The following is a 25972-nucleotide window of genomic DNA, read 5'->3' on the forward strand; positions in this document are numbered from 1 at the left end:
TACTAATTTTAACTATTATTATAAAATAAGTAATTAAATCAGACAGGCGTTACAGAAACATTCTTAAGAACGATTTCATGAGGGCGGTCTCAGAGTTAAAACATGTATAAATGTGCTAAATATATAGATCAAAGAGGGTACTGATCGAAACAAATATGCATCAATACAAAACCGTCTTCAATGAAATTTTATGTAAATTTGGAGGCAGGTTGGTTTTCGAAAGCAATCTTCTCGACAAACAACACACACTTTAACAAGTAAAAATAGATTTTTATCGCATGCACTTTATGGAACGAGCAACAACTGAAATAAGTGGAATAAACCATGACCCTGTAAATGTTGTACCATCGATAATGCATTAAGAACCGTTCAGTACAAACACGTTTACAGAATAATGCTGCCAAACAAGTACTTGTATCAGAACAATCTCACATCATTTAACCTCCTCCAGGTCTGTTATAATTATGTAGAGACAATGGAACACTTTTTTCTGGGAATGTAGAATCGAACAAATGTATAGAACATACATATTCTTTTCTATGGATATCCACATATGTCTAAATTTCAAAACCATAGGTTGTTGCTCTTTTAAAACAAAATGTTGCAGTAGCTTGATTAATTTATCGTTAATGCTGTTAAAAATTCGTTAAATGGAAAATTCGTGTAAGAAAATCAATAAGACAATACTTTTACAATAATGTTTATCGATGTCAATCAATTGGTGAAACACTGTTCGTGAAATTACTTCATGTTTTTCTTGGAAATTCGCACAACTGTGCAGAGAACATTTTACGTACAGTTAGTCAGTTGCTTTTTCTGCACATTAAACTGTTTTAAGAACCATATGTGTATATTTTGCCCATAATGTAAAATGCTTATTGAATATAACGGGCAACATATACTTTCTTTTGCATCAATGATGGTAGTATTCGCCACTAACTATGGCCTAAAATGCTCTCTTTTGGCGTCTTTGTTGATACCAAACCAGTTTCAGTTTTAATGGTTTCAGCAGTTTCGAAACCGGTTTTAATAATTTTGCTTGAAGTAACAAATGGTTGTTTTTGTGAACAGTTTTAACAACATGGCGGAGCATACAAACTGATATATTAACACACAGTTATTAATAGTTCCTTTTGCATTTAGCTCATTTGCCCATTGTAAGGCATTGTTATAAAAAATATTGAGTTTCAACAAACGTGGAAGATCAGTTACCGCCATGTTGTTTTTAAAGTAAACTAGTTTTCGGATGGAACGAACCGATGAAACCGTCTCCGGTAGGGGTTTCGATAGATTCCAAAAACACGGTTTCGGTTTTTGTTGAAAGACACCATACAACTGGTTTTGGTTTTATTTGAAACTGTAACAACAAATGCACAATTTGTGAAACCTAAATAAAACAGAAACCAGTTTATCACCAACAAAAACGCCCTATATTAGGCAATGATATGTTTGCTAGCTTGTTATTCGCCGACTCAAACATATATACAACTCGTGATCATAGAAAAACTATATTTTATACATATACATAAACATAATTATCTATAATCACGAGTTGTATATATATTTTGATCTCAATTATAATTATGATTATGTATACGCATGTAATGCTCTGTGTAATCTCTTCTTCCATGGAGGAACTAAAGAAGTATCTTTCTCCCACCTCAGATAAGTAGATAATTTAACCATGCTAGAAATTCTTATATTGCCCACGGGCGAAGATAAAATGCCCGTATGGAACTCCTTTTTAATGGTCCACACACTGTTGTAATTACCTCCCTTGTTGAAGACTGTCGTCTGTAGCGCATCATGGAAACTTTGTCTTGTGGCAATATTTAGAACGCTAATTAATTATTCTCGCTTCAAATGCCACCATAAAACAGTTCTCACGCGCCTTTCAAGAAATAATGCTTCACTCTACTTAGAACTATTTAAAGACCGAAAGGACTATTAACGTAATCTGAATCACTGCGCACATATCCATGACAACCAAGAATTATCGCATTTCCATACGCAATTATTTTCACTAAGCACTAAAAAGGTTCCAGCAAAAAATACATTTTTACTTAATTTTGTTTAACTGAGGTGGAAGAAAAAGCATCTACCATAGCCGTTCGGTAAACCTCGTTTCCGCAAAACACCCTACGCTCGGGTCGGAATGAACCTATCTTACACTCTTGGCCATGGAAGATACTTATAATCTATCTATCTATCATTGAATTGGTGATTAACAAGTTGACCGTCGAAGAGGAAAAAATTACTTAAGAAAAATATATCCTCTGGAAAAGTCCCTTTTTCTTCTGTTTTTGTGGTTTTGTTTTAAACGTATATTGGATAAGTGATTGTTTAGCGCCTAAACATCGAAATGTTGAAATGTGTATTGGACATTACGTATGAGTTACGGCTCAGCGCCGTAGTTCTCTATATTCTGTCAAAATTAGACTGTAACTTAGTTGATTTATTTTAGTAAATCGAACTACGTAAAATTAATAAATAGATAATTTGAAAAATCCTTGATTGTCATTAGCCAACACAAAAAATCAAACACCCAGTATATCATACCCTTGATTACTGACACTTGTTTAAAAGGTAAGCCTTGGTAGAAAACTAGACTGAAAATATACCCAATGAAACTTGTTGTTGCATTCGTCGGAATCGCTCACGTAAAATGATTGAACACAAAAATCTCCTCAACTGTCATTGGCCCATACGAGTAGACAAAAAAACAACAAGTAATGTTAAATAATTAACTATAATAATAAAATAAACCAATCCTTAAAAATAAGGAACAATTTAAAACCCGTAAATACTTTAAACGCGTGTCTTCAAGCCATCTAAAAAGACATCCCTTGTTCATCTCTATTGTAATTGAACTGCTGGCCCAGCAGACGACCGAGTTTGTTATTGTGGCTGTTGTAAAAGTCCCGCAATAGTTTTCTCGTCTCGGGAAACATGTCTCCAATCTTTCTATCTCCTTTTTTCCGAGTGTTTTCATTGGTTGCACTGGATATCTCCTGCATATTTTTAGAAGAAAGACGAGCTGAAAATAAAACAAAAATATACTCGCATTATGTCACCCTTTAACAATATACTCGCATTATGTCATTATTTAACAATATACTCGCATGATGTTATGCCTTAACAATAAACTCGCATTATCACATATTTCAAAACATTATACTCACACAATGTCATCCTTTACGAACGATACACTCACACAATGTCATCCTTAAAGAACAATACACTCACACAACGTCATCCTTTACGAACGATACACTCACACAATGTCATCCTTAAAGAACAATACACTCACACAATGTCATCCTTTACGAACGATACACTCACACAATGTCATCCTTAAAGAACAATACACTCACACAATGTCATCCTTTACGAACGATACACTCACACAATGTCATCCATAAAGAACAATACACTCACATAATGTCATCCTTAAAGAACAATACACTCACACATTGCCATCCTTAAAGAGCAATACACTCACACAATGTCATCCTAAAGAACAAAACACTCACACAATGTCATCCTAAAGAGCAATACACTCACACAATGTCATCCTAAAGAACAATACACTCACACGATGTCATCATAAAAGAACAATACACTCACATTATGTCATCCATAAATACAATAAACTCACACAATGTCATCCTAAAGAACAATGCACTCACATAATGTCATCCTAAAAGGACAATACACTCACACAATGTCATCCTTAAAGAACAAATCACTCACAAAATGTCATCCTTAAAGAACAATACACTCACACATTGCCATCCTTAAAGAACAATACACTCACACAATGTCATCCTTAAAGAACAATACACTCACACAATGTCATCCGTAAAGAGCAATACACTCACACATTGCCATCCTTAAAGAACAATACACTCACACATTGCCATCCTTAAAGAACAATACACTCACACATTGCCATCCTTAAAGAACAATACACTCACACATTGCCATCCTTAAAGAGCAATACACTCACACATTGCCATCCTTATAGAACAATACACTCACATAATGCCATCCTTAAAGAGCAATACACTCACATAATGCCATCATTAAAGAACAATACACTCACACATTGCCATCCTTAAAGAGCAATACACTCACACATTGCCATCCTTAAAGAACAATACACTCACACATTGCCATCCTTAAAGAGTAATACACTCACACAATGCCATCTTTAAATAACAATACACTCACACACTGTCATTCTTAAGAACAATACACTCACACACTATCATCCTTAAAGAACAATACACTCACACATTGCCATCCTTAAAGAACAATACACTCACACATTGCCATCCTTAAAGAGCAATACACTCACACATTGCCATCCTTAAATAACAATACACTCACATAATGCCATCCTTAAAGAACAATACACTCACATAATGCCATCATTAAAGAACAATACACTCACACATTGCCATCCTTAAAGAGCAATACACTCACACATTGCCATCCTTAAAGAACAATACACTCACACATTGCCATCCTTAAAGAGCAATACACTCACACAATGCCATCTTTAAATAACAATACACTCACACACTGTCATTCTAATGAACAATACACTCAAAAACTATCATCCTTAAAGAACAATACACTCACACATTGCCATCCTTAAAGAACAATACACTCACACATTGCCATCCTTAAAGAGCAATACACTCACACATTGCCATCCTTAAAGAACAATACACTCACATAATGCCATCCTTAAAGAACAATACACTCACATACAGCCATCATTAAAGAACAATACACTCACACATTGCCATCCTTAAAGAACAATACACTCACACATTGCCATCCTTAAAGAACAATACACTCACACATTGCCATCCTTAAAGAGTAATACACTCACACAATGCCATCTTTAAATAACAATACACTCACACATGTCATTCTAAAGAACAATACACTCACACACTATCATCCTTAAAGAACAATAGTTCACAAAACGATCAAGTCATTCAAACCCTTACCAACGTACCAACGTTTAAAAAGTCGAATATTTTATCCAAATGTTCTGGTGTATGCTTGGAGTAGTCTTCCATTTTTATAACAAGGATCTGCTGTTTTGGAAAAACGCGGAAATACTCGTTTAAATACAGATGGTACACACCGATACGCAACCGGACCTGAAACAAATAACACAATAGGAATGATCGGGAGAAAACACAGTTGGCCGATTCATCAGAACTTTGTTAAAGTTAACATCGTTGTTAGGTGAACTGTTTTATGATGTGCTCATATATTTTCATACAACAAATACAGTTGAAACAGTTGTCTAAATATTATAGAAAAAATGCAGATCGCAAGTGTATCCATTAAACTTCCAGTGCAGTAACAATTTGAAAGTTAACCTCGATGACGTTAACAACTGTGTTAACTTTAACAAAAGTTCTGAACAATCGGCCTATGAATGTTTAAAAACCAGTACCGTTCGCGTTTGAGTTTCATGCAAATGCTCTCCGAGCTAAACAACAAAACGCTAATAATATCTCCCTTCATGGCATCAGCTCATGTCTCGAGCGCGCGAAAATAGATACATGATTTAGTGTCAACCTTATATTTTGTTTAATGAAAAGGCAGTACTTCTATCATGTTATCTCATCATGCAATACATGCTAAGGGGTGCACCGCCAAACAACATACACAGTAATGGTTAAGGGTTTCCTAGTGTGTATTTACCAAAAAATTATTTAATGCAAATTGGTAATTTTGGTAAATACATACTGATTACTTATGGTATGGTTAAAGATTGTTAATATGTACTTACAAAATTATTTGGTGTAAGTATATGCTAACAAACAAATATGAGATATTTGTTGATTTTAGTGTAAGATCATATTTTATTTCACGAGTGTCATAAAAAAGATAACTTCATGAGGGGCGAAGACTACGATATACTCTGAAATTAACAAATTTTCTGTTTCGTTTATGCTTACTTGCGGAGTTTTTTTAGTATATAATTTTATTTTCCTAAAAAAAAAACTTTTTGAAAAGAGTGGATTTTACGCCGCTAATCGTGGGACTCCCCTCACGCAACAATTATAGCGTATGGCGTAGCTGCCAAATTGCTCTTTCCTGTTCGAGAAAAAGTTCTCCGATATTTTTTCATAGTTTATTATTGACTCGTGTTTAGTGCAAACATTCTATGAATATTAATCCATGAAGTATTGGTGCATATATGTTCAAAACAATAACGAAAACACTTTTTAATTAACCAGGGCAAGAATGCATGAACAAATTACTACGCCGCTATTTATTGAATACACATTTTAAAGGCCGATCGTGTTAGCAAAACAATTGTGGATAATCATTGGATATAAAACATTTTTCTTAGTTTTAGAGTTTGTTTCATGATACATTTGTATTTAGTCAACATATGTTAACATCGAAAAGCATGAAAGAAAAGTTTTTATTGGTCTATTATTTTGTAAAAACTACCCATAAAGTGGCCAGTCACTGTTAATAAATACCGCTTCACCTAATTCAAATCAATAACGGCTTTCTGCTGATTTACTGAAAATAAATGTATTGGAAAACTCGGATATAATACGGGTCGTAAGAAAATAGTCCATCATGGCCGACCAAGAAGATGTTCAAACAACCAAGAGATATGTTAGTCCAAAGATAGAATGAGGAGCGAACTTTTACCGCTTATTTGTGTGTAAGTGTTATTTTTATACTTATTGTATTTTAATAAAATATAAAAATAGTTTTAAAAGAGCTAGTAATGAGAAACTAATTGGAAATATCATTAATTCTTAGTGGGTGGGATAAAGTCTTCTTTCATTTGACAGATTCTAATATAGTAAATAACAATTTGAAGCTCCAGCGATCAGTGGCAAAAAAATAAGAAAACAAATACTCTATTTGATTTTTTTTAATAACAAATAAATCTGAATCTGACTTTACTTAGATCGATAATAGGTTAGACTTTCTTTCTCAGTGTATTTATCTCATACATTTCATATCATTAACTTTAATTTTAATTATTATAATTAAAATTTACATTCTTTTAACCAAGGATGTATGGTTTATATGTCCGTGAGTGTTGGTATCGAACAACTTAATGTAATGGCACAATTGAATGCCTCAGCCTGCTCACTGATATAGTTCTCTAAATAAATTAGATCTTCATTCTATTGGTTTAACAAAATGAGTTTGAACGCATAAACCAGCACACATTTCTTTCGAGACTAAATTCTATGATATCCACCAGTGGTGGTGATGCAGAAACATTGAACAATGCTGACATTTTTACTGTGCCAATGAAATGCAGACATTTAAATTTTAATCTTATTGTCATTTTCAGAGAAGAGTATGGTACCAGGGGTACAGCTGACTCTGATTCCTGGCTTCTTCTAATGAAAAAAGGCAGATGAGGTAATGGTTGTGCTATTTTCGAAATTCGGACAATAATTTAACAGTCAAGTATCCTATTGGTTTTAGCCCAAATGTACCTGCATGTTTGTACAATTAACCAACAAGGATTGACAGTATTAAAATATCAACATTGTAGATGAATTTAAACATGATAACAATTTCATTTCATATTTTTTAATTTACCAGTAGTCCTGAGCTAAAAGCTGCTCTCTCACAGATTGACAGTTCTTCTTGGTCATTCTTCAAAAGCCCAAAGGAGAAATTAAATTAAATTTACACATATAATTAATTTTATGGCTTAAAGCAATAGCAAAAAAATATTTTCCAAATAATTGAAATCTGTTCTATTATGTGTGACCTTATATGACTAGTTGGAGGAATTTTTACCAAATTTTCAAACTTGTATATGAAAGACTGTGATCTGATATTATGTCAGCAGTCTAATATCACTGGTTTCCATACATTTGCACAATAATTGCCAATTGGCTCGTTTAAAGATAAAAATAAAAAAGGTGTCAGAAGAGTTAAACTGTGAGGATGCAGCTTTAAATTGGTGTTGCACTTAATGTTTTGTGAATACTTTTCTGTTGTTGTACCAGCTTTTAAAATAATTGATCTGAAAATATAATTCCTATTATTGTTGTATTTTCTGTTTTCTATTTCAGGCACTGGAATCCGAATGTAATCAAAAATGCCATTGTATGAGGATTGACCTGCAATGCATGGCAATCATCTTAACACAACTGCAACGCCTACCTTGGAAAAATGAGTGCAAGATGGAAACAAAGCGTTCAGTGGAACATCTTGTCATCTCAAATATTTGATGACTTACATACTGATGTGAAGTTAAAGATAAAAGTCATCTGTTGGTCCGTGATTATTAAATAAATCCGAACATATATTTTAAAAGGGTAATATGGTAAAGGATATATCTACGCTTAAAGTGGTTTTCCTATATTATGGAGGGAAGATAACTACAAAAACAGAAACAGATGGCATCGGCAGACCAAATAAAGGAGAACTGTTTTGTTCAGTTCAATTTTTAAGACTTCAGAAAATCCGTTAATAGGGCACATCCTTGCAAATGCCATATTGTAAACTGGGCTCTTTAAAAAGTGAAAAGGTGAAAGTGGTCTAGAGGATAAGCCTCAAATTCAACGTTGTGAGTTCAAGACCTCCAAGATACTTTCTCTTGACCTCAGGAAAAGGATGTCCATACTTGTTTCTACTTAGGCAACAGATTTTGTAAGCTTCCAGCTTGCATAGCAATCTGATAAGGCATAAAATGAGATACTAGCTGACTTGCAAACAGTTTTTCCATTTGTGTTTATTTATTTTTCAGTCTGTTGGAATGTTTATTAGAAGTGATGCGCATTGCTTACTGCAACCACAATTTATTTTCTTTATTAAGTTAAATTTAACGAACACCTAACATGACTTGTGTTTTTACAGATGCATGTTTATTTCGTTGATTGTATGAGTTTATTTTCTCAAATGTTGTAATAAAAGTTATTCTGAATGACTGTCCTTTTTTGTTTGAAGAAAATGTGTTGAGGTTTTGGCATAGCATAGTGTCATCATCATCATCATCATCATCATCATCATTGTTGTGTACAAATAAAACATTCAAAACAATGTAATTAAAACCAAACTGTCGAGCCAAGTACTCAAAGAGGCACAAGGATATTGCTAAAGAGACCGGTAATACATTTAGACAAATAAAATGCAAAGAAAGATCTATAATTCTGACACATGGTAATGCTTTAAATAGTCCTCTCATTGTGTGTTTATGGTAAAAGTGGAGACATACAGTATTTTTTATAATGAAGACTTAAATTTGTATGGCAACTTAAAGCCATATATGTGGATTAAACGCTAGAAATATTGTAAAGTCTCCCAAAAGACTCAATGCACTTAAAAGGGCTTGGCACAGAAATGAAAGTAAAAATGGGAGCAAAACCTAATTTATCATTAATTTTACATTGAATTGCATACAGATGGCTCTGTTATTACTTGACTAATATTAAAAGTAAAATTAAGAGACATGTTGATCCAAACTGTAATTATTCTTGTTTGCATTTTATGGAGTTGGACATAAAAGAGTCATTTGGTGAAGAGTGATCTAAAGGCTAATTATTCAAAATAGATTAAGTATTATTGAAAAAAGTCTGGTATACATTGCTGAAATGCTTAGTAACCTGGCTAAATATTTGTTTAAGGCTTTTATTTACAAAAAATAAATCAGTTGAGTATCTTATCAGTTACTCTTTTGGTGTTGTTGTTTTAAATAAAAAATGACAATTTACTCAAAGATATTGAGACTAATAATTATAGATTAAGACAAATATAATTTGTGAGGAAACTTCTAATGAGTGGGTTTATCCACAGCTTAGGAGGTAAAGTGAAGCATGATCTGCCTTGAACAAATACAATTTTAAGACAAGTTCTGTCAACTTAGTGCACCAGTCAATTGTTACCCCCCCCCCCCCACACCCCATGTCCGGGGGAATACTGGGGTTAACCCGGGGAAATGGGCCGTGTTTTTACCTATCAGGTAGCCCTGCAGTGCTGGGTGAATGAGGTGGTTTTATCTTCGCTTAAAATATAGAGGGGATTGGACCTTACCTAGAGTCCCTGGGGTGTGGGGGCATTTGGCAGGGATTTTGCCATTGGATCGTCCGCGCAGGGTGGGGATTTTAGCCGTGGTTGGCTGTACTGAAAGTCAAAGTCCCCACTATTCCCCAGACCTGGGGGGGGGGGGCGTGGTTACAATTGTCTGGTGCATATCCACATGAACGTTGTACTGGTACTCTAACAATTGAGCTTACTGCGTGGATAGTCACCGCCCCGGCATCCACCCCAACCCCACAGAACTGTTTACACAAAAAAATTCTGCAGCCCAAACCCAACAGTGCTGAAGTAAAGGCATACATAGATTTCAGCTGGTAAAGCTGACTGGGTGCCAAGCTCACACCCATCCTACCACAACCCACAAAACTCTGCACAAGGCAATCAATGATTTTACAGAATAGTAATGTTGTTTTAATGGCAAGGCATGGTGTGAAAAATAGCACGGCAAAGTATGACTTAAAACTTACATTTCATAGGGTATTCCTATAACTGTTGAGAAAATGTTGACATTTAGTCCATGCATGCATTTAATCCGATGTAATGATTCATGCATGCCATGAACCGTATGATCATTTCAATGACTGTCAAGTACATTTTCTGTGTGCTCACGATTTTTCTAGAGGAAATAGAGTGCTTCAACTATAAGGAAACATCTAAATATTCATAAAACGAAAATTCTTTGAGGTTACAATAAATATTTTCTCTTAAACAAGCACATTTAATTTAACACAATCCATTTCCTTGTTGTTTCAATGGGCCTTCTTTACGCGCATTGAAAACGGTGTTAATCGCCGGCAGCCGCATCGCACTTTCGTATATCCTTACTACTATTTACGAGGTCTATCTCGAAGCTTGCCGGAGATGGCCGAGTTGTTACGATTGACAATATACGTGGTTTCGGGCAGACAATAAACGTGGTTTGGGGCAGACAATATACGTGATTCGGGGCAGACAGTATACGTGGTTCGGGGCAGACAATATACGTGATTCGGGGCAGACAATATACGTGGTTCGGGGCAGACAATATACGTGGTTCGGGGCAGACAATATACGTGGTTCGGGGCAGACAATATACGTGGTTTGGGGCAGACAATATACGTGGTTCGGGGCAGACAGTTTACGTGGTTCGGGGCAGACAATATACGTGGTTCGGGGCAGACAATATACGTGGTTTGGGGCAGACAATATACGTGGTTCGGGGCAGACAATATACGTGGTTCGGGGCAGACAATATACGTGGTTCGGGGCAGACAATATACGTTGTTCGGGGCAGACAATATACGTGGTTCGGGGCAGACAGTTTACGTGGTTCGGGGCAGACAATATACGTTGTTCGGGGCAGACAATATACGTGGTTCGGGGCAGACAATATACGTGGTTCGGGGCAGACAGTTTACGTGGTTCGGGGCAGACAATATACGTTGTTCGGGGCAGACAATATACGTGGTTCGGGGCAGACAATATACGTGGTTTGGGAAACACAAATGCGTGATTCGGGGCACACGTTGGAAAACTTGAGAAATACTGCATTCTTAGAGGGCATCGTGTAATGTTAACCACTAAGAGTTAGTAATGTATGAAATTAAAGGTGTTTGGAACCCAAGTGGTATTGATGTTGTTACCTCAAAATCAGTAACGGTAGCATCAGGCTTGTACAAGCAATGCCGTAAAGTATTCCGTTCTAGACAAGATCTGGTCGTGTTTAAGACAAACTTCACTCCTTCATGAAATTTATCTGGTGTTTTGTTAATGCCTCTCTTGAAAAATAAATAATCAGAATACAATCTGAAAAATAGAACAACGTGGTATATATATATATGTTCACTTCAAATGGAAGCAACTCAACTACTGTCTCGTTCTTATGCTTTGACACACAATAAGCTACAGTCGAACCCCGTTGGATCGAATCAACAGCGGCCGGCGAACATATCTCGAGCTAAGGGGAGTTCGAGCCAAGCGAGAATGCTAACCTAAACTATAAAAAAAATCGGGCCTTTACATCCAGTTCGAGCCAACGCGAGAATCGAGCCAAGCGGGTTCGAGCCATCGGGTTTCGACTGTATATCCTTTATGATATGATTACATTTAGTTCCATTAAACATCGGCTGCCAATTGTATAAAACTGCGGACTGTGGAAGCTTCTTTACAGCGTTTATAAAACAGATTACAGTCGATCATACAGTACTTCACTATTATATATTTATTTTGGAAGCATGGCATTCATTATTTAATACCGAAATATCTAACATACCTGTCAATAGGATTTCTCACAATCGCAATAATTTTGGCATCAGGATTAAAATGGTGAATATAATCGGCATTGGTATATAAAGGTTCAGTGAGATTCTTGTATTCTGGCAGAAAGGTCCAATAATCGTTGTCCCACAGGGTGGAGGCACTGCAGTCGCCTGAAGAGACAGCGGCATGTAAATTATACAGTCGAACCCGGCTGGTTCGAACTCGCTTGGCTCGATTTCCTCGAACTGGACTTCTTTAAACTGAAGATAAGCGTTCCCGCTTGCCTCAAAGTCCCCTAGGCTCGGGTTGTTTTCGGCGGTCCCTGTGAGTTCGAGCCAACGGGGTTCGACTGTAGTACACATTGCGTTATAGTTAGTTAGCATGTATTTATTTAAGCTTGACTTGGTGACAGCAATGACTTTAGTGATAACCCAATATGAATCATCACTGAGACCATTTCCTGGGTAGACACGAGTACTGGTCCACTTTTGAAGAGGCCAAGAGTACGTGGTGCCGACTTCTTTAAACCGAAGGTAAGCATTCCCGCTTGGCTCGAACTCCCTGGTCCCTGTGAGTTCAAGCCAACGAGATTCGACAAAATAACACATTGCGTAGTAGTTAGTTTACATTTTTTAACCTGATGAGGTGACAGGAATGACCTTAGCAATAACCTCATTACTGCGACCATTTCCTGGGTAGCCACCAGTACTGATCCACTTTTGATGAGGTCAAGAGTACGTGGTGCCGATGTCGCTAATGCCAATGACCAATTGTGTAGCGGTGGACACCTATACCACTAGACCACCTCTTACACTCACAATCACGCTTATATTTCTGAAAAAAATGTCCTCCTGCGTTAACCTTGAATCGGAGTGTTTTAGATAAAATAACATCTTTGCTAACTTCGTTTATTTCAAAAACGTTAGCAAAACTTCCTCATATCGTTTGCATTCTATTCTCGGCAACATAGCGAAAGTTTTAAATCGATTGTGCTGCTATTGTTTTTCTTATTATTCTTACCAACAATGACTGGATGGAAACCGCTTGGGTCTTTTTTTGCGTAAATATGCGCTGTTGCAGCACGGAAGTATTTCTCATAGGATGACCAATAAGGGTGTGGTGGTACTTTACCGTTATGTGAAACTGAAAGAAAAAGTCCAAATACTATGTTACTGTAGAAGAGTATGCTGGGTTACAATTCAATCAATTGATGGATGGATGGATGGATGGATGGATGGATGGATGGATGGATGGATGGAAGGAAGGACGGACGGACGGACGGAAGGACGGACGGGACGGACGGACGGAAGGACGGACGAATAAATAAATAAGTAAAATAAAAAATGAAATAATTTTTTTTTATTAATTAATCGAGCAATGAATCAATAAAGAAATGAATGAATGAATGAATGAATCAATCAATCAATCAATCAATCAATCAATCAATTGATTGTGTAAATGAATTTGCTCGATAAACATAACAAAATCAACATAACATAGTCAAATATATATTGTATGCGTTATTTTTTCATTCAAACTTGTGTATTTTGTAGATTTAATATAAGTCAAATTCAAATATAAGTCAAATTTTTCAGTCATTTGTACGTTTAATTATAACACTACTGTATAAAACCTTATAAAACATTAAACGATTAGTCAAAACGTCAATTTGGTCGCCAACGAACGGCCTGTCATGGTTATGATTGAGTCAAAACTATTTCAGCCTTTTGAACGTTTAACGTTAAAGAAAGTGCGAAGCCTGAAAGGATTTAAACGCCAAATGCTACGCCATTTATTAATTTAACGAAGATTGAGAGGTAATGGTCAATATACTTACAGAATCTCTTTCTCGTTAGCCAGTGTGGTTCTTTTACAACATACTCTGAGATTTCCCTGTGCTTGATCAGCCTCCTAAACAAGTCCGTAGTGCCAGACTTTGGGGCACCAATAAGATAAAAGTATGGTATACACTGTAAAGGCAGTTTCCGGTCTTCGGTTTGCTCAACAGCGTAACATGGATTTCTATATTCTTCGAGGAATGTAAACGGCTCCTGAAACATTCAAATGGTACATGTCACTATGTAATTCGAAAGCTGTTATGTTTTTAGAAATATTACATTTTATCCTAATAACCGCATAGCAGAAATGTCAACATGCAATGGTAGGCGATCTTACTAACATATTTACTGAACGAGTTGATAATTGCGCACTTAATAATGACGGTGTCATATTATGTGCTTCACATGCTTTTTACGGGTAAAACATACCAAAAAGAAGTACCAGTTTCACCTCCGCTCATGATAAGCATTGGTTATTCGTGCGCTTCATGCGTTGCAGAAAAGTAGTAGCCAGAATATTTAACAAGAGTGCCTTACTGACTCTATATCGCTCACCTGTTTAAAACGACCAATTTGTCTGAGGTCATTTACGATGTTGTTGCTTGCTAAGAAAGTAGGTGTTGCCGAGTAATTAGGTGGTATGTTATATCATAACAAAAGTTGGAATTCAGATTCATCCATACATGTGTCCTAATGTATTGTTCTATTATGCCTACCCGCTTTAATTTCAAGAGAATAATACTGTACCTTTTCCTACAAAAGCTAAAACAGAGATAGTATTACAAATTATTTACTTATTATTTATATATACTCTATGGAAATATAGATCATTAATTTAACTACTTACTAAATAATGCATTTATGGCAAATAATAATTACTGATAACAATATAAATACCCTGTATTTAACAGCTGAAATCGCAAAAATATTAAATGATTGGTGAATGCCAATATAATTTACTGTGGTCTTCTATAGTCTCATCAGGTAAAAATACGTATTAGTTATCTTTCATATTTTTAAAAATACGGAACATATTGCAAGCGAGCCGAAGGCGAGCACAGCAATATGTTCCGTATTTTTAAAAATATGAAAGATAACTTGCTTACAGTTTGTCACGTCCGCACACCCGGCAAAACGTTGACTGACAAACGCCGACTCCACCCAAAAATTGATTGACAAGCCAGGAAAATAATCTAGTGGCGCGGCACCGGTTCTTTGATATCACGTGATGTCTGGTGCGGTACATGCAGACCTAAGAATTAAATTGTCGCAGTCTCGTGTTGGCTTTTGTTCTAAAAAGTTAGCGTCATGGACTTTACAATTCTGGATAGTGATAAAGAGTTCTTTAAAAACTTTTTGTTTGAAGAAATGTCGGATTGCAGAATATGGGAAATATTTTTCAAATTTAAAACGAAATGCAGCAATCTCATTGGCTTTCAAAGTAGGACGTAACAGTTGTTTTGTTGTCATGTTAAAATATCGTTTTATTAAACACACAAGATATGTTGTTGATTAATTTTGGTTGCAAAATTTAATAAACACACAAGATATGTTGTTGATTAATTTTGGTTGCAAATCAACATTAATCTAGGGGTCGGCCACTTTAGAATGCCCGTATTATGGAAAGCATCAACATTTTACAGTAAACAATACAGGCTCCGCCTACTTTCTAGAAAAGTCACGTAGGCCAAATATCACTGTATTTTCTCTGTATCGGAGTTCATATCAGGGACGAATTGCAGAATATGGGAAATATTTTTCAAATTTAAAACGAAATGCAGCGGTCTCATTGGCTTTCAAAGTAGGACAAACTGTAACGTATTTTATGCTGATTTCTTTCTAATTAAACTCGATATCCATCATAATAACCACTGTTTTTGACATTTATTCATTCTTTTTGGAATATTAAAACAATTGTATTCATTGTGCTAAATCTTATTTAGGAGTAAGAATGCATCTTTAAAATGTAGAAACCCCAAAGCTTTACATTCGCAAGGTAGGACGTGTTTTAACCTGATCACAATCAGAACTTTCATATCAATGTTTTTAAAGTGTGTCTACAGTATAAGAGTATGCTGGGTCAATCAATCAATCAATCAATCAATCAATCAATCAATCAATCAATCAAACAATCAATCAATCAATCAATCAATCAATCAATCAATCAATCAATCAATCAATCAATCAATCAATCAATCAATCAATCAATATATCAACCAATCAATCGATCAATCGATCAATCAATCAATCAATCAATCAATCAATCAATCAATCAATATATCGATCGATCGATCAATCAATCAGTCAATCAATCAATCGATCAGTCAATTAATCAATCAATCAATCATTATTTCTTATTTATTGATATATATAACTATTACACATTACTTCTGAAAAAAACAACATAAACATATTTGTTTATCAAGCATTATTGCAGGTATGCTTCCCAATATAAGATCCCAGTATGATTTTCAATTCAGCGTGGACTCAACCTGAGACCTCTAGGGCGGGACCATCCCAGGGACATTATTTGAAAAATATTGCTAAAGGACCTCTACATCTGGCTGTATACCAAATATCAAAGGCCTTGGCCTTGCGGTTTTGGAGAATTTTGACAGAAAACATGAGACCCCCGGAGCGTGGCCAACTTTGACCTGAGGGCCATAATTTGTTCAATCTTGCTTTAGTGCCACCACACGAGGCTGCATGTCAAATACCAAAGGTCTTGGCCATGCGATTTCAAAGAAAAAGATTTTCGAAATTCCAACTTCTAGTATAAAGAAAACATGTGACCCCAGAAGCGGGGTTAGTTTTATAGCGTTAAGTTATATTTCACATTTGTTAAATAAACATATTCGAAATAGTTGTATTAAACAATATATTAGGATATGATGTGATAACTAGTCATATCATATAATCACAGATCACACTTACAAAACACACTTAAAGAAAACACCACTTCTCAAAAAATAATAAAATATATAGAGCCGTACTTTACAAAACGTTTTCATTGTCTGACATATTGTCGTATAATTAAGTTCTTACCATTTTCATAAGGTCAAGGTGTATCAATGGGAACTTCTTGGCAGCGATATGGCGGACATAAAAGGTGCTTATGGGCGCTGATTTGTTTCCAGTGTTTCTTCCTGAAGCAGGATATGTTGAACCATTCTGACTGGCGAACTTTCCGGTTACATTAAATGCTTTGTTGGTAGTGTACCCGTTTGTAACGCCTTTAAAATTGGTGTGCAAACTGTAAACGCCTTCAGGATAAGTGTGATATGTAAAATGCACTAGCAACAGTGTAGCAGCTGAAAAGAGCACCAAAACAATATATCCCCTCTTCGGTGGATATTGAAACGGCATTCTGGATAAACCTGAAACAAAAAACAAATGCAAGATCTCGCGCTGAAGAAAAGTTACACACCATTTCAAACATAACAAGAGGCCCAAAAGGGCCTATGCTCTACTGGCATGGCTTTTGTGGTCATATCAATCCAGAGCATGTATGTATGGGTAAAAGGCAACAGACATATACTTTATGTTTTGTGTTTGGGTTACCTGAAAACGTAGCACGTTCAAAATCTGAGCCCAGAAAGTATTGTAAGCAGATTAGTTGCATGAACTATTTTAATATGTGCCAAGTAAAAGTCATCTGACAAAAAAAATGCTTTCAAAACTGTACTCATAGTAAAAATTTCTGTAGTTTTAAAAGTTGGTCAAAAGGTCAAAGTCAAGGGCATCCTAGGACAACATTGATCAATTTGAACAAACATTCACAATCAATTGTGCTGAGATGGATGCACGAACACACAAAAGATGTTCAAACCTTTCCAGATTTGTGTTTACCAAACCTGAGAACCCTGGGTGTGGCCAGTAATGACACCAGGTGCATAACTTAAACATTCACAACCAATTTTGTTAAGATGAATGCGCAAACTACAGAACTTAAAGCTAAAAAATGGCCTTTGGGCTTTCAACAAGAACAAGGCAGAGTAATTCACAAAATCAACTGCAGAAGCAAAAAGCAAATTGTCTCTCAAAATCCTAGACTTGCAAATTGTCTCCCTTAACTCTAGACTTGAATTTACATGTACATGTAAACTTGGCTAAAAATAGAATTCGCTCATGCAGACCTGGCTAAAAATAGAAAGCATTTCTTTAAAACTTTCATGGCCCATAATCTAGGCATTTATGGGCGGATCTGGCTGGTTTTCGAAAGGAACCGAGCTCTAATGGATATCTAGATACTGTATAAGTTTCATCGAGATACAATCAAAACTGAAGACTGTATCGTGTTCACAAGCAATTGTTTACAGACGCACGAACGCACGACCGCACGACCGCACGGACGCACGGATGCACATACTACGTACACATTGCCATCGCATAAGCACTTTTGGCCTTAGAGCTAAAAATCATGATTTGCATTTTAATATATTCTACATGTAGGTTTATATCATACCGGGTAGACATTCTCCATGTAGGTTTATATCATACAGAGTATACATTCTACATGTAGGTTTATATCATACCGGGTATACATTCTACATGTAGGTTTATATCATACCGGGTATACATTCTACATGTAGGTTTATATCATACCGGGTATACATTCTACATGTAGGTTTATACCATACCAGGTATACATTCTCCATGTAGGTTTATATCATACCGGGTAGACATTATACATGTAGGTTTATATCATACCGGGTAGACATTCTACATGTAGGTTTATATCATACCGGGTATACATTCTACATGTAGGTTTATACCATACCGGGTAGACATTCTACATGTAGGTTTATATCATACCGGGTAGACATTCTTCATGTAGGTTTATTTCATACCGAGTAGACATTCTACATGTGGGTATATATCATACCGGGTATACATTCTACATGTAGGTTTATATCATACCGCGTATACATTCTACATGTAGGTTTATACCATACCAGGTATACATTCTCCATGTAGGTTTATATCATACCGGGTAGACATTATACATGTAGGTTTATATCATACCGGGTAGACATTCTACATGTAGGTTTATATCATACCGGATAGACATTCTACATGTAGGTATATATCATACCGGGTAGACATTTCACATGTAGGTTTATATCATACCGGGTAGACATTTCACATGTAGGTTTATATTATACCGGGTGAGCATTCTACATGTAGAATTTTATCATACCTGATACACATTCTACATGTAGGTTTATATCATACCGGATAGACATTCTACATGTAGGCTTATATCATACCGGGTAGACATTCTATATGTAGGTTATATCATACCGGGTAGACATTCTACATGTAGGTTTATATCATACCGGGTAGACATTCTACATGTAGGTTTATATCATACCGGGTAGACATTATACATGTAGGTTTATATCATACCGGGTAGACATTCTACATGTAGGTTTATATCATACCGGGTAGACATTCTACATTTAGGTTTATATCATACCGGGTAGACATTCTACATGTAGGTTTATATCATACCGGGTAGACATTCTACATGTAGGTTTATATCATACCGGGTAGACATTCTACATGTAGGTTTATATCATACCGGGTAGACATTCTACATGTAGGTTTATATCATACCGGGTAGACATTTCACATGTAGGTTTATATCATACCGGGTAGACATTCTACATGTAGGCTTATATCATACCGGGTAGACATTCTACATGTAGGTTATATCATACCGGGTAGACATTCTACATGTAGGTTTATATCATACCGGGTAGACATTCTACATGTAGGTTTATATCATACCGGGTAGACATTCTACATATAGGTTTATATCATACCGGGTAGACATTCTACATGTAGGTTTATATCATATCGGGTAGACTTTCTATACATGCCTCGAATACAGGGAACACGTACTGAGGGCCGTCTCAATAAAAATCTTGGTCGATTTTAGTCGTAAATTGGAAATACCTTTGAGCCATAGTTTCATTTCTTTGCTATATATATATTTAAGTGAATTGAACTAACACCACTTTTAACAAAGTTTACGCAAAACTGCGGAAATTAAAAATAAAAATAAAAAGGTTGACATTTGTAAAGCAATACATATTTAAAATTATTGAAATAACTATCAAAATTCTTTACTTAAACGGTCTCCAAATTTTCACCCTGCAATGTAAAAAAACCGGTCACATTCGAATGGAAACATAAAAGCTGTACCTCTTTACTGCCTGCCGTTTTTCCCTATAACAGCGAAAATGTTACTGCTATACATTATACTTGCAGGCGTCAATGGACGTAATAGACAGCTATGATCCTGTAACAATAAAGGAAACAGCCATATAATTATTATGATTATATAATCTATAGAGACAACTTGTTTTATTCACACATGTATATATATCATCATCATCAAACTAGGACACGTTTCAGGGACGAGTCCAGCAATTGAAGTTAGAGGGGGCGTAAATGAGGGTGCAACCCTTTGAAATACGCCTCTATTTCAGAACCATAAGTCTAGGCATGAACTATTTGCATGGGGTATGAGGTTACTCCTTTAAGCAAACTTTAACCTATTTATAGTCGGAAATTGTGCAATTTTGCGAATGTTATTTCTCTTTTTTATTCAAATATTAAAATAAAAAGTAATCATGGACGATTCTAGTGCGGGGGGGGGGGGGGGGAGAGGGTGGCGCCGGGTGCGCTCCCATCTTCAATAGCTAGTGCGTTAAAAAAGTTAATAACAACGCCGTTGGTACGCATGCGTTAAGTAATGGCGGAACTGTTTTTGCTCAGTTTAAATAGTAGGTTAAAACTCGTTATCAAAGTTATGACTTGGATTATTTGGATTATATTTGGATTATATTTGGATTAAAGGTGTATATTAAGTGTATATGAACGTGTATGGTCACTATATGTGTCGCTTGTGCTTATAGATATGGATAATAAATAGGACAATTAGCAGTGAACTGGTTATCAAATGGTCGGGAAACATAAAGACCGTTCACCCAAGCAACAACAGCAACAACAATTGACCCCAAAGCGAGTAGCCTTATCAACTAGTAATACGTCAGTTTTGGGTATGCAGCAAGGACATTATGGAAATTCAGGACAGGTTGGAAAGTATTACGCTAACCATTCTTTGAATCAGTCTGCTAATTGCTACCAAGGTCAAGGACAAGGATCACCGTCATACCTAACACAGTTAAACAACATGAACATGGTCACACCAACAACGCCGGCGGCGAAAATGATACCAAACCATTACACAAGCACACCTGTCACAATGCCGACACTGGGAATGGACCTGCTATCCTTAATCCTCAGTCGTCTAGACGCCATGGACCATAAATTAGAGCAACGCGACATCAGAAATAATATCCGCAAAGGCATCAAATTAGTTAAAATTGAATTTGACTGTATAGTATGGTTGAAAATGGACAAAGTTTTTTTTGGTAACAATGAAGATTGAAATTTGGGTATCACATATATTGCACCAGAAAGTTCTCCTATACACGCATTCTATGATCGGGATATATTTGAGACGCTAGAGCAAGTAATTGCACAGTTTTCCAGACAGGGACGTGCGGTGATGTTTGGTGGCATGAACAGAAGGGTTGGGCGAAAGATTGATTTCATTGAAAATGAGGAATTTAACGGCCTAGAATTAAGTGAACAGCTAAACGAAAAGCCGCCGCGTCGGGCGTCAGCAGATCAAGGGGTAACCGTTACGGTGAACAATTGGTATAGTGATGTAAAGCGGTCAATGTGACCATTATGAATGTGTTATGCTGTAAAAGGAAGATCAGGGACCCAGGCCGAAAACGGGAAAATCACGTGCATAACGCATAACAGGTGAAAGTGAAATAGACCTGCTTTTGACAAAATACAGTCACTTTGAATTCATATCAGACTTTAAAGTCAATAAATTTAATGTAATCTCAAACCATGCGCCACTAACATTCATAATTAAAGTTTAATCCCATAATGCAGATCCACAGCTGAAAAATGTAATTTTTGTCGTTAAAGTTTACGAATTAGACAAAAAATTATTTCCCTTGTTTGTATGCCTCTGATAGGTGTCGCTAGTTTTGTACAGGAGAAGCACGAGGATTTCGTGCATTTGTAGCGTGTTATCTCCATTCAGCCTTTGGGTACAGCCGTATACAGACGTTAATTTTTTATTTCTTAAATTTTAAGTTAAAAGACGAGTGGTTTCACCTGTATTGTGTATTTTTACATTATAAATGTAAACTCTTATACTGAAGATGTATCTTGAAGTAAAGAAAATGTTGGTACCTTTATAAGTTTAGTAGATATTAGTCATTAGTAGTCCTGTATTTGCTGATGACGAGTGAAAGATTTGAGAATATGATTTGCATTTTAATATATGGAATTTGGCATACTACATTCTCTTCTTTTTGTTGTACAAAGTTATTTTTCAATACTGGTATTCGCGTTTGTATAACATGTACATATCAATTTTATTAAACATGCTGTGTCATGTTTGCTTAAGATAAGCTGTTATTCATGCATAATGAATATAGTTAGTTCATTTTATGTGTTTGCAATGTTCATGAACTTGACAGAATATACATGTATGTTATTGTTAATAAATAAATAGCCTGTCTGTTGGCACCCACTAGGCTATTACCAAAAAATATATACTTTTTTGTTTTGTTTTTTGGTTTGAGGACATTTGACGGTGGCGGTAAATGTTGCAATGGTTTACACTTATAGTGTTGTGACATTTACCGCAGCTGGTTTGTCTTTGGGCTATCAGAGGTGTGGTCCATAAGGGAAAGAAAGCTTTTTATAAGTGGAATGAAGAGTACAGAGATAGTTTCCGGGGCGATATTACAAGTGAACTATAAATGACTCACCAACTCTCGCATAATATAAGGAAGTTAAACTTGTATTTGAGTTTTCTCCACACTTATCAATTACAGAAAACAAGAAGCACAGTCAGGCATTAACAAAATAAAGACTACCATCCTACTGTTTAGAAATTGAATTTTTAACAAGTATGGGAGAAGAAATCGACTGTTCAATTTGTGTGATAAAGGTGTGATCGAGAATGAATACCATTTCGTTATCGAGTGTGAAGCATACAATGAACTTAGACTAAGATTTATTCCCCCAAGATATAGGATTCGACCAAGCATGTTTTAATTTGTGGAGTTACTGCCAACTCAAAATAAGACAATTCTAAACTGTTTATCTAATTTATTGTGTAAATGTTTTATCAAACGTATTAATTTGATAAAAAGTATATAACTTAATAAAGCAAATCACAGTCCTGTCAATTGTATTTGTTAACATATCGCTCTCAGCTTATTTTATGTATTTTTACTATCATGCATTGACTTGAATGTGATTGATAACTTTGTACATGCAAAATAAAGCAGCATTCATTATCGTGTTTATTTATTTGTACATTTCTTGACGTTATGTCTAAACTTTCTATTGAATCATCGATATGCTGTATATGCATAAGATAATAAACATTCTGTTCTAATCTGTTCTGTTCTGTTGTTCACGTTGTCATCTTTTTAAAAAATAGTTCTGAACAATCGGCCGAAAGTGTAACATACTATGATACCAAATAGTAGATAAATTCGTTCTCCTTATTTTCGTTTTTGAGATTAAATATATTGGTATACATAAATCACTTTGAAATTATATGATATATACACGCGGCACAACTATGTGTATAAATAAATGTATGTGATTATTATACAGATCATTATTATTTAAAGCTGCACTCTTCACAGATGTACCATTTTTACAACTTTTTTTTATTTTTTGTCTTGGAAAGGGCAAATTGTTGCGTTAATATCTGCAAACCAATGATATAGGATTGCAGACGAAAACTCGGATAGTAGATTTTCATATTTCCGTTCGAAAATTAATATTTTATGGCTTAAACCATTACTAACGGATTAAGAAAAATGCATAAAACATCATTTTTATGAACTTAAATAAAACAATCTGCGATCTTATTTTTGTCAGGGTCTTATATAACTGGTTTCCAGGGATTTTCGCAAAAAAATGGTTCTTTCCAAAACAAAAAATAAAAAAGTTGTCAAAACGTTCAATCTGTGAGAGTGCAGCTTTAATTTCGTAAAACTCTTTCAGAAGTAAGTACTACTTAAATTATAGTTAAACAAAATTAGCGAGTTTAGCTAAATCTTGTTTTAAGGTATGCAAACAGTTACGAGAAATTTTAGATACAATTAAAATCGCATTTATATTTGTAATGTGTAATACTTCTACTGGCCTGCTGTTATGTTCACACATTGTTTGCACAAGCCAGTGCTACCAAATGATCGCTCCTCAAGCATAATAGAATTATCTGGGCAAATATATTTTTGAGAATCACATTATGAAATACGCCAGAAGGTAAAATATAAATTGTCTATTTATCTAAATCAATATAATGACCAAATATTTGTAAAGAATATTAAATTAGACATTAAACATTTGTATTGATATTATACCGCACTGAATAATACGTATTGTCGGTCTTAACAAAGGATTTCACAGCTATCACCATTTTATACCTTCTTTTTTCTTACTTCAGCCATAGGCTCAAGAAAATACTCAAGTCAAATCTCAATCTCCGTCTCCACTCTTTTTTATTAAATTACAGCATCATATGATTCAAAATTGTAAATGTTTCACCGTTTTTAAAATCGCATTCTCTCATTCATTATGTTGATAAAAAAAGGTCAATATTTTATAGAAAAAATACTTTAATAAGAATACAACCTACATTTTCAGCCAATGAAATTGGTAATCAATAAGAACTAGACTTAATCATTAAGAATTTCAACTTTCGCGGGTGTTTAAAGGCCCGCCCACTGTCAATCATCAGATACACAGATCTGTGTCAGATTTAAGGTTGACCATGTATCACCCAATAAGGTTGTATTCTAAGTCAGATAGATTACCTGAAGTAATATTTTAATGATTAAGAAGCGCTCGTTCGCTACGCTCAGTTCACAAACAAAATCTCAAAAATCATAAAAAAAATAAGAACTCTGTTCTTCGGAGAAAAAAAGTTATTATTATTATAAAAATGGATAATAAACATAAAAATAAAATAATAATAATAACAAAAATAATAATAAAAAAGAATAATAATAAAAATAAAAATGATAATAATATAATAATAATAATAATAATAATAATAATAATAATAATGATAATAAAAATAATAATAATTATAGTCATAATAATAATTATATTACTAATAAAAATATGAATTATGAACACTGATTATAACAAAAAATGCAAACAAAATTACCTTTCATTATAATAATATCATGTCTGATGTAAATTTCCAATGCCTATAATTGTAATTTAAAACGAATACAATTTATATCCAAAATATTATCTTCCTATCGATAGCATACCGAAAATATTTTACATTCAAACGATGTTGTATCTGAAGTGAGACAAAAGCTGTTACGTAAGTGAATATAGCTATTACATGTATTACCAATAGCTCCTGCGGAACACAATATGCGGGATACATCCAAACGTATGAAACACAGCACTTCCAGTTTGATTTCATGTATTGACTGCACTGTTCGTTCACCGTAGATTAATTGCTCCAGACCAACGGTTACATTTAACATATCACAAGCTAATTCCTTTAAGCTAAAACACTATCCAAAACTATGACGCTTTAAACCTTACAACACGAAAACTATCAATCATTTTAGCAGATGATAATCCCAGCTATCAGATAGAGCCAGCCTCACGTACATGTACATGGTGTACATGTTACAACTCTGTCAGCATCCTCCATGAATTTACACTGGTTCACGGTATGT

The 25972-nt window shown here is 35.1% G+C and overlaps 1 protein-coding gene across 2 annotated transcripts; it reads right to left on the reverse strand.

Moving 5' to 3' along the window:
• Window positions 1–11: 11 nt before the first annotated feature.
• On the reverse strand, window positions 12–25972 carry LOC128205686 (carbohydrate sulfotransferase 15-like). 2 transcript variants are annotated; one of them, XM_052907541.1, is made up of 9 exons: window positions 25636–25972; window positions 20352–20448; window positions 17187–17518; window positions 14141–14354; window positions 13324–13446; window positions 12317–12473; window positions 11688–11850; window positions 5025–5180; window positions 12–3037 (listed from the first exon to the last, which is right to left on the reverse strand). In XM_052907541.1, the coding sequence occupies exons 3-9, from the start codon at window positions 17505–17507 to the stop codon at window positions 2744–2746; spliced, it is 1428 nt and encodes a 475-aa protein (XP_052763501.1). In that variant the 5' UTR covers window positions 17508–17518; window positions 20352–20448; window positions 25636–25972; the 3' UTR covers window positions 12–2743. The 2 variants fall into 2 exon arrangements, with proteins under 2 accessions (XP_052763501.1, XP_052763502.1); XM_052907542.1 differs by having other exon boundaries at window positions 5033–5180; window positions 25636–25971.

The sequence above is a fragment of the Mya arenaria genome, chromosome 10 (genome assembly GCF_026914265.1).
Source record: "Mya arenaria isolate MELC-2E11 chromosome 10, ASM2691426v1".
In the NCBI taxonomy this organism is placed as follows: Eukaryota; Metazoa; Mollusca; class Bivalvia; order Myida; family Myidae; genus Mya; species Mya arenaria.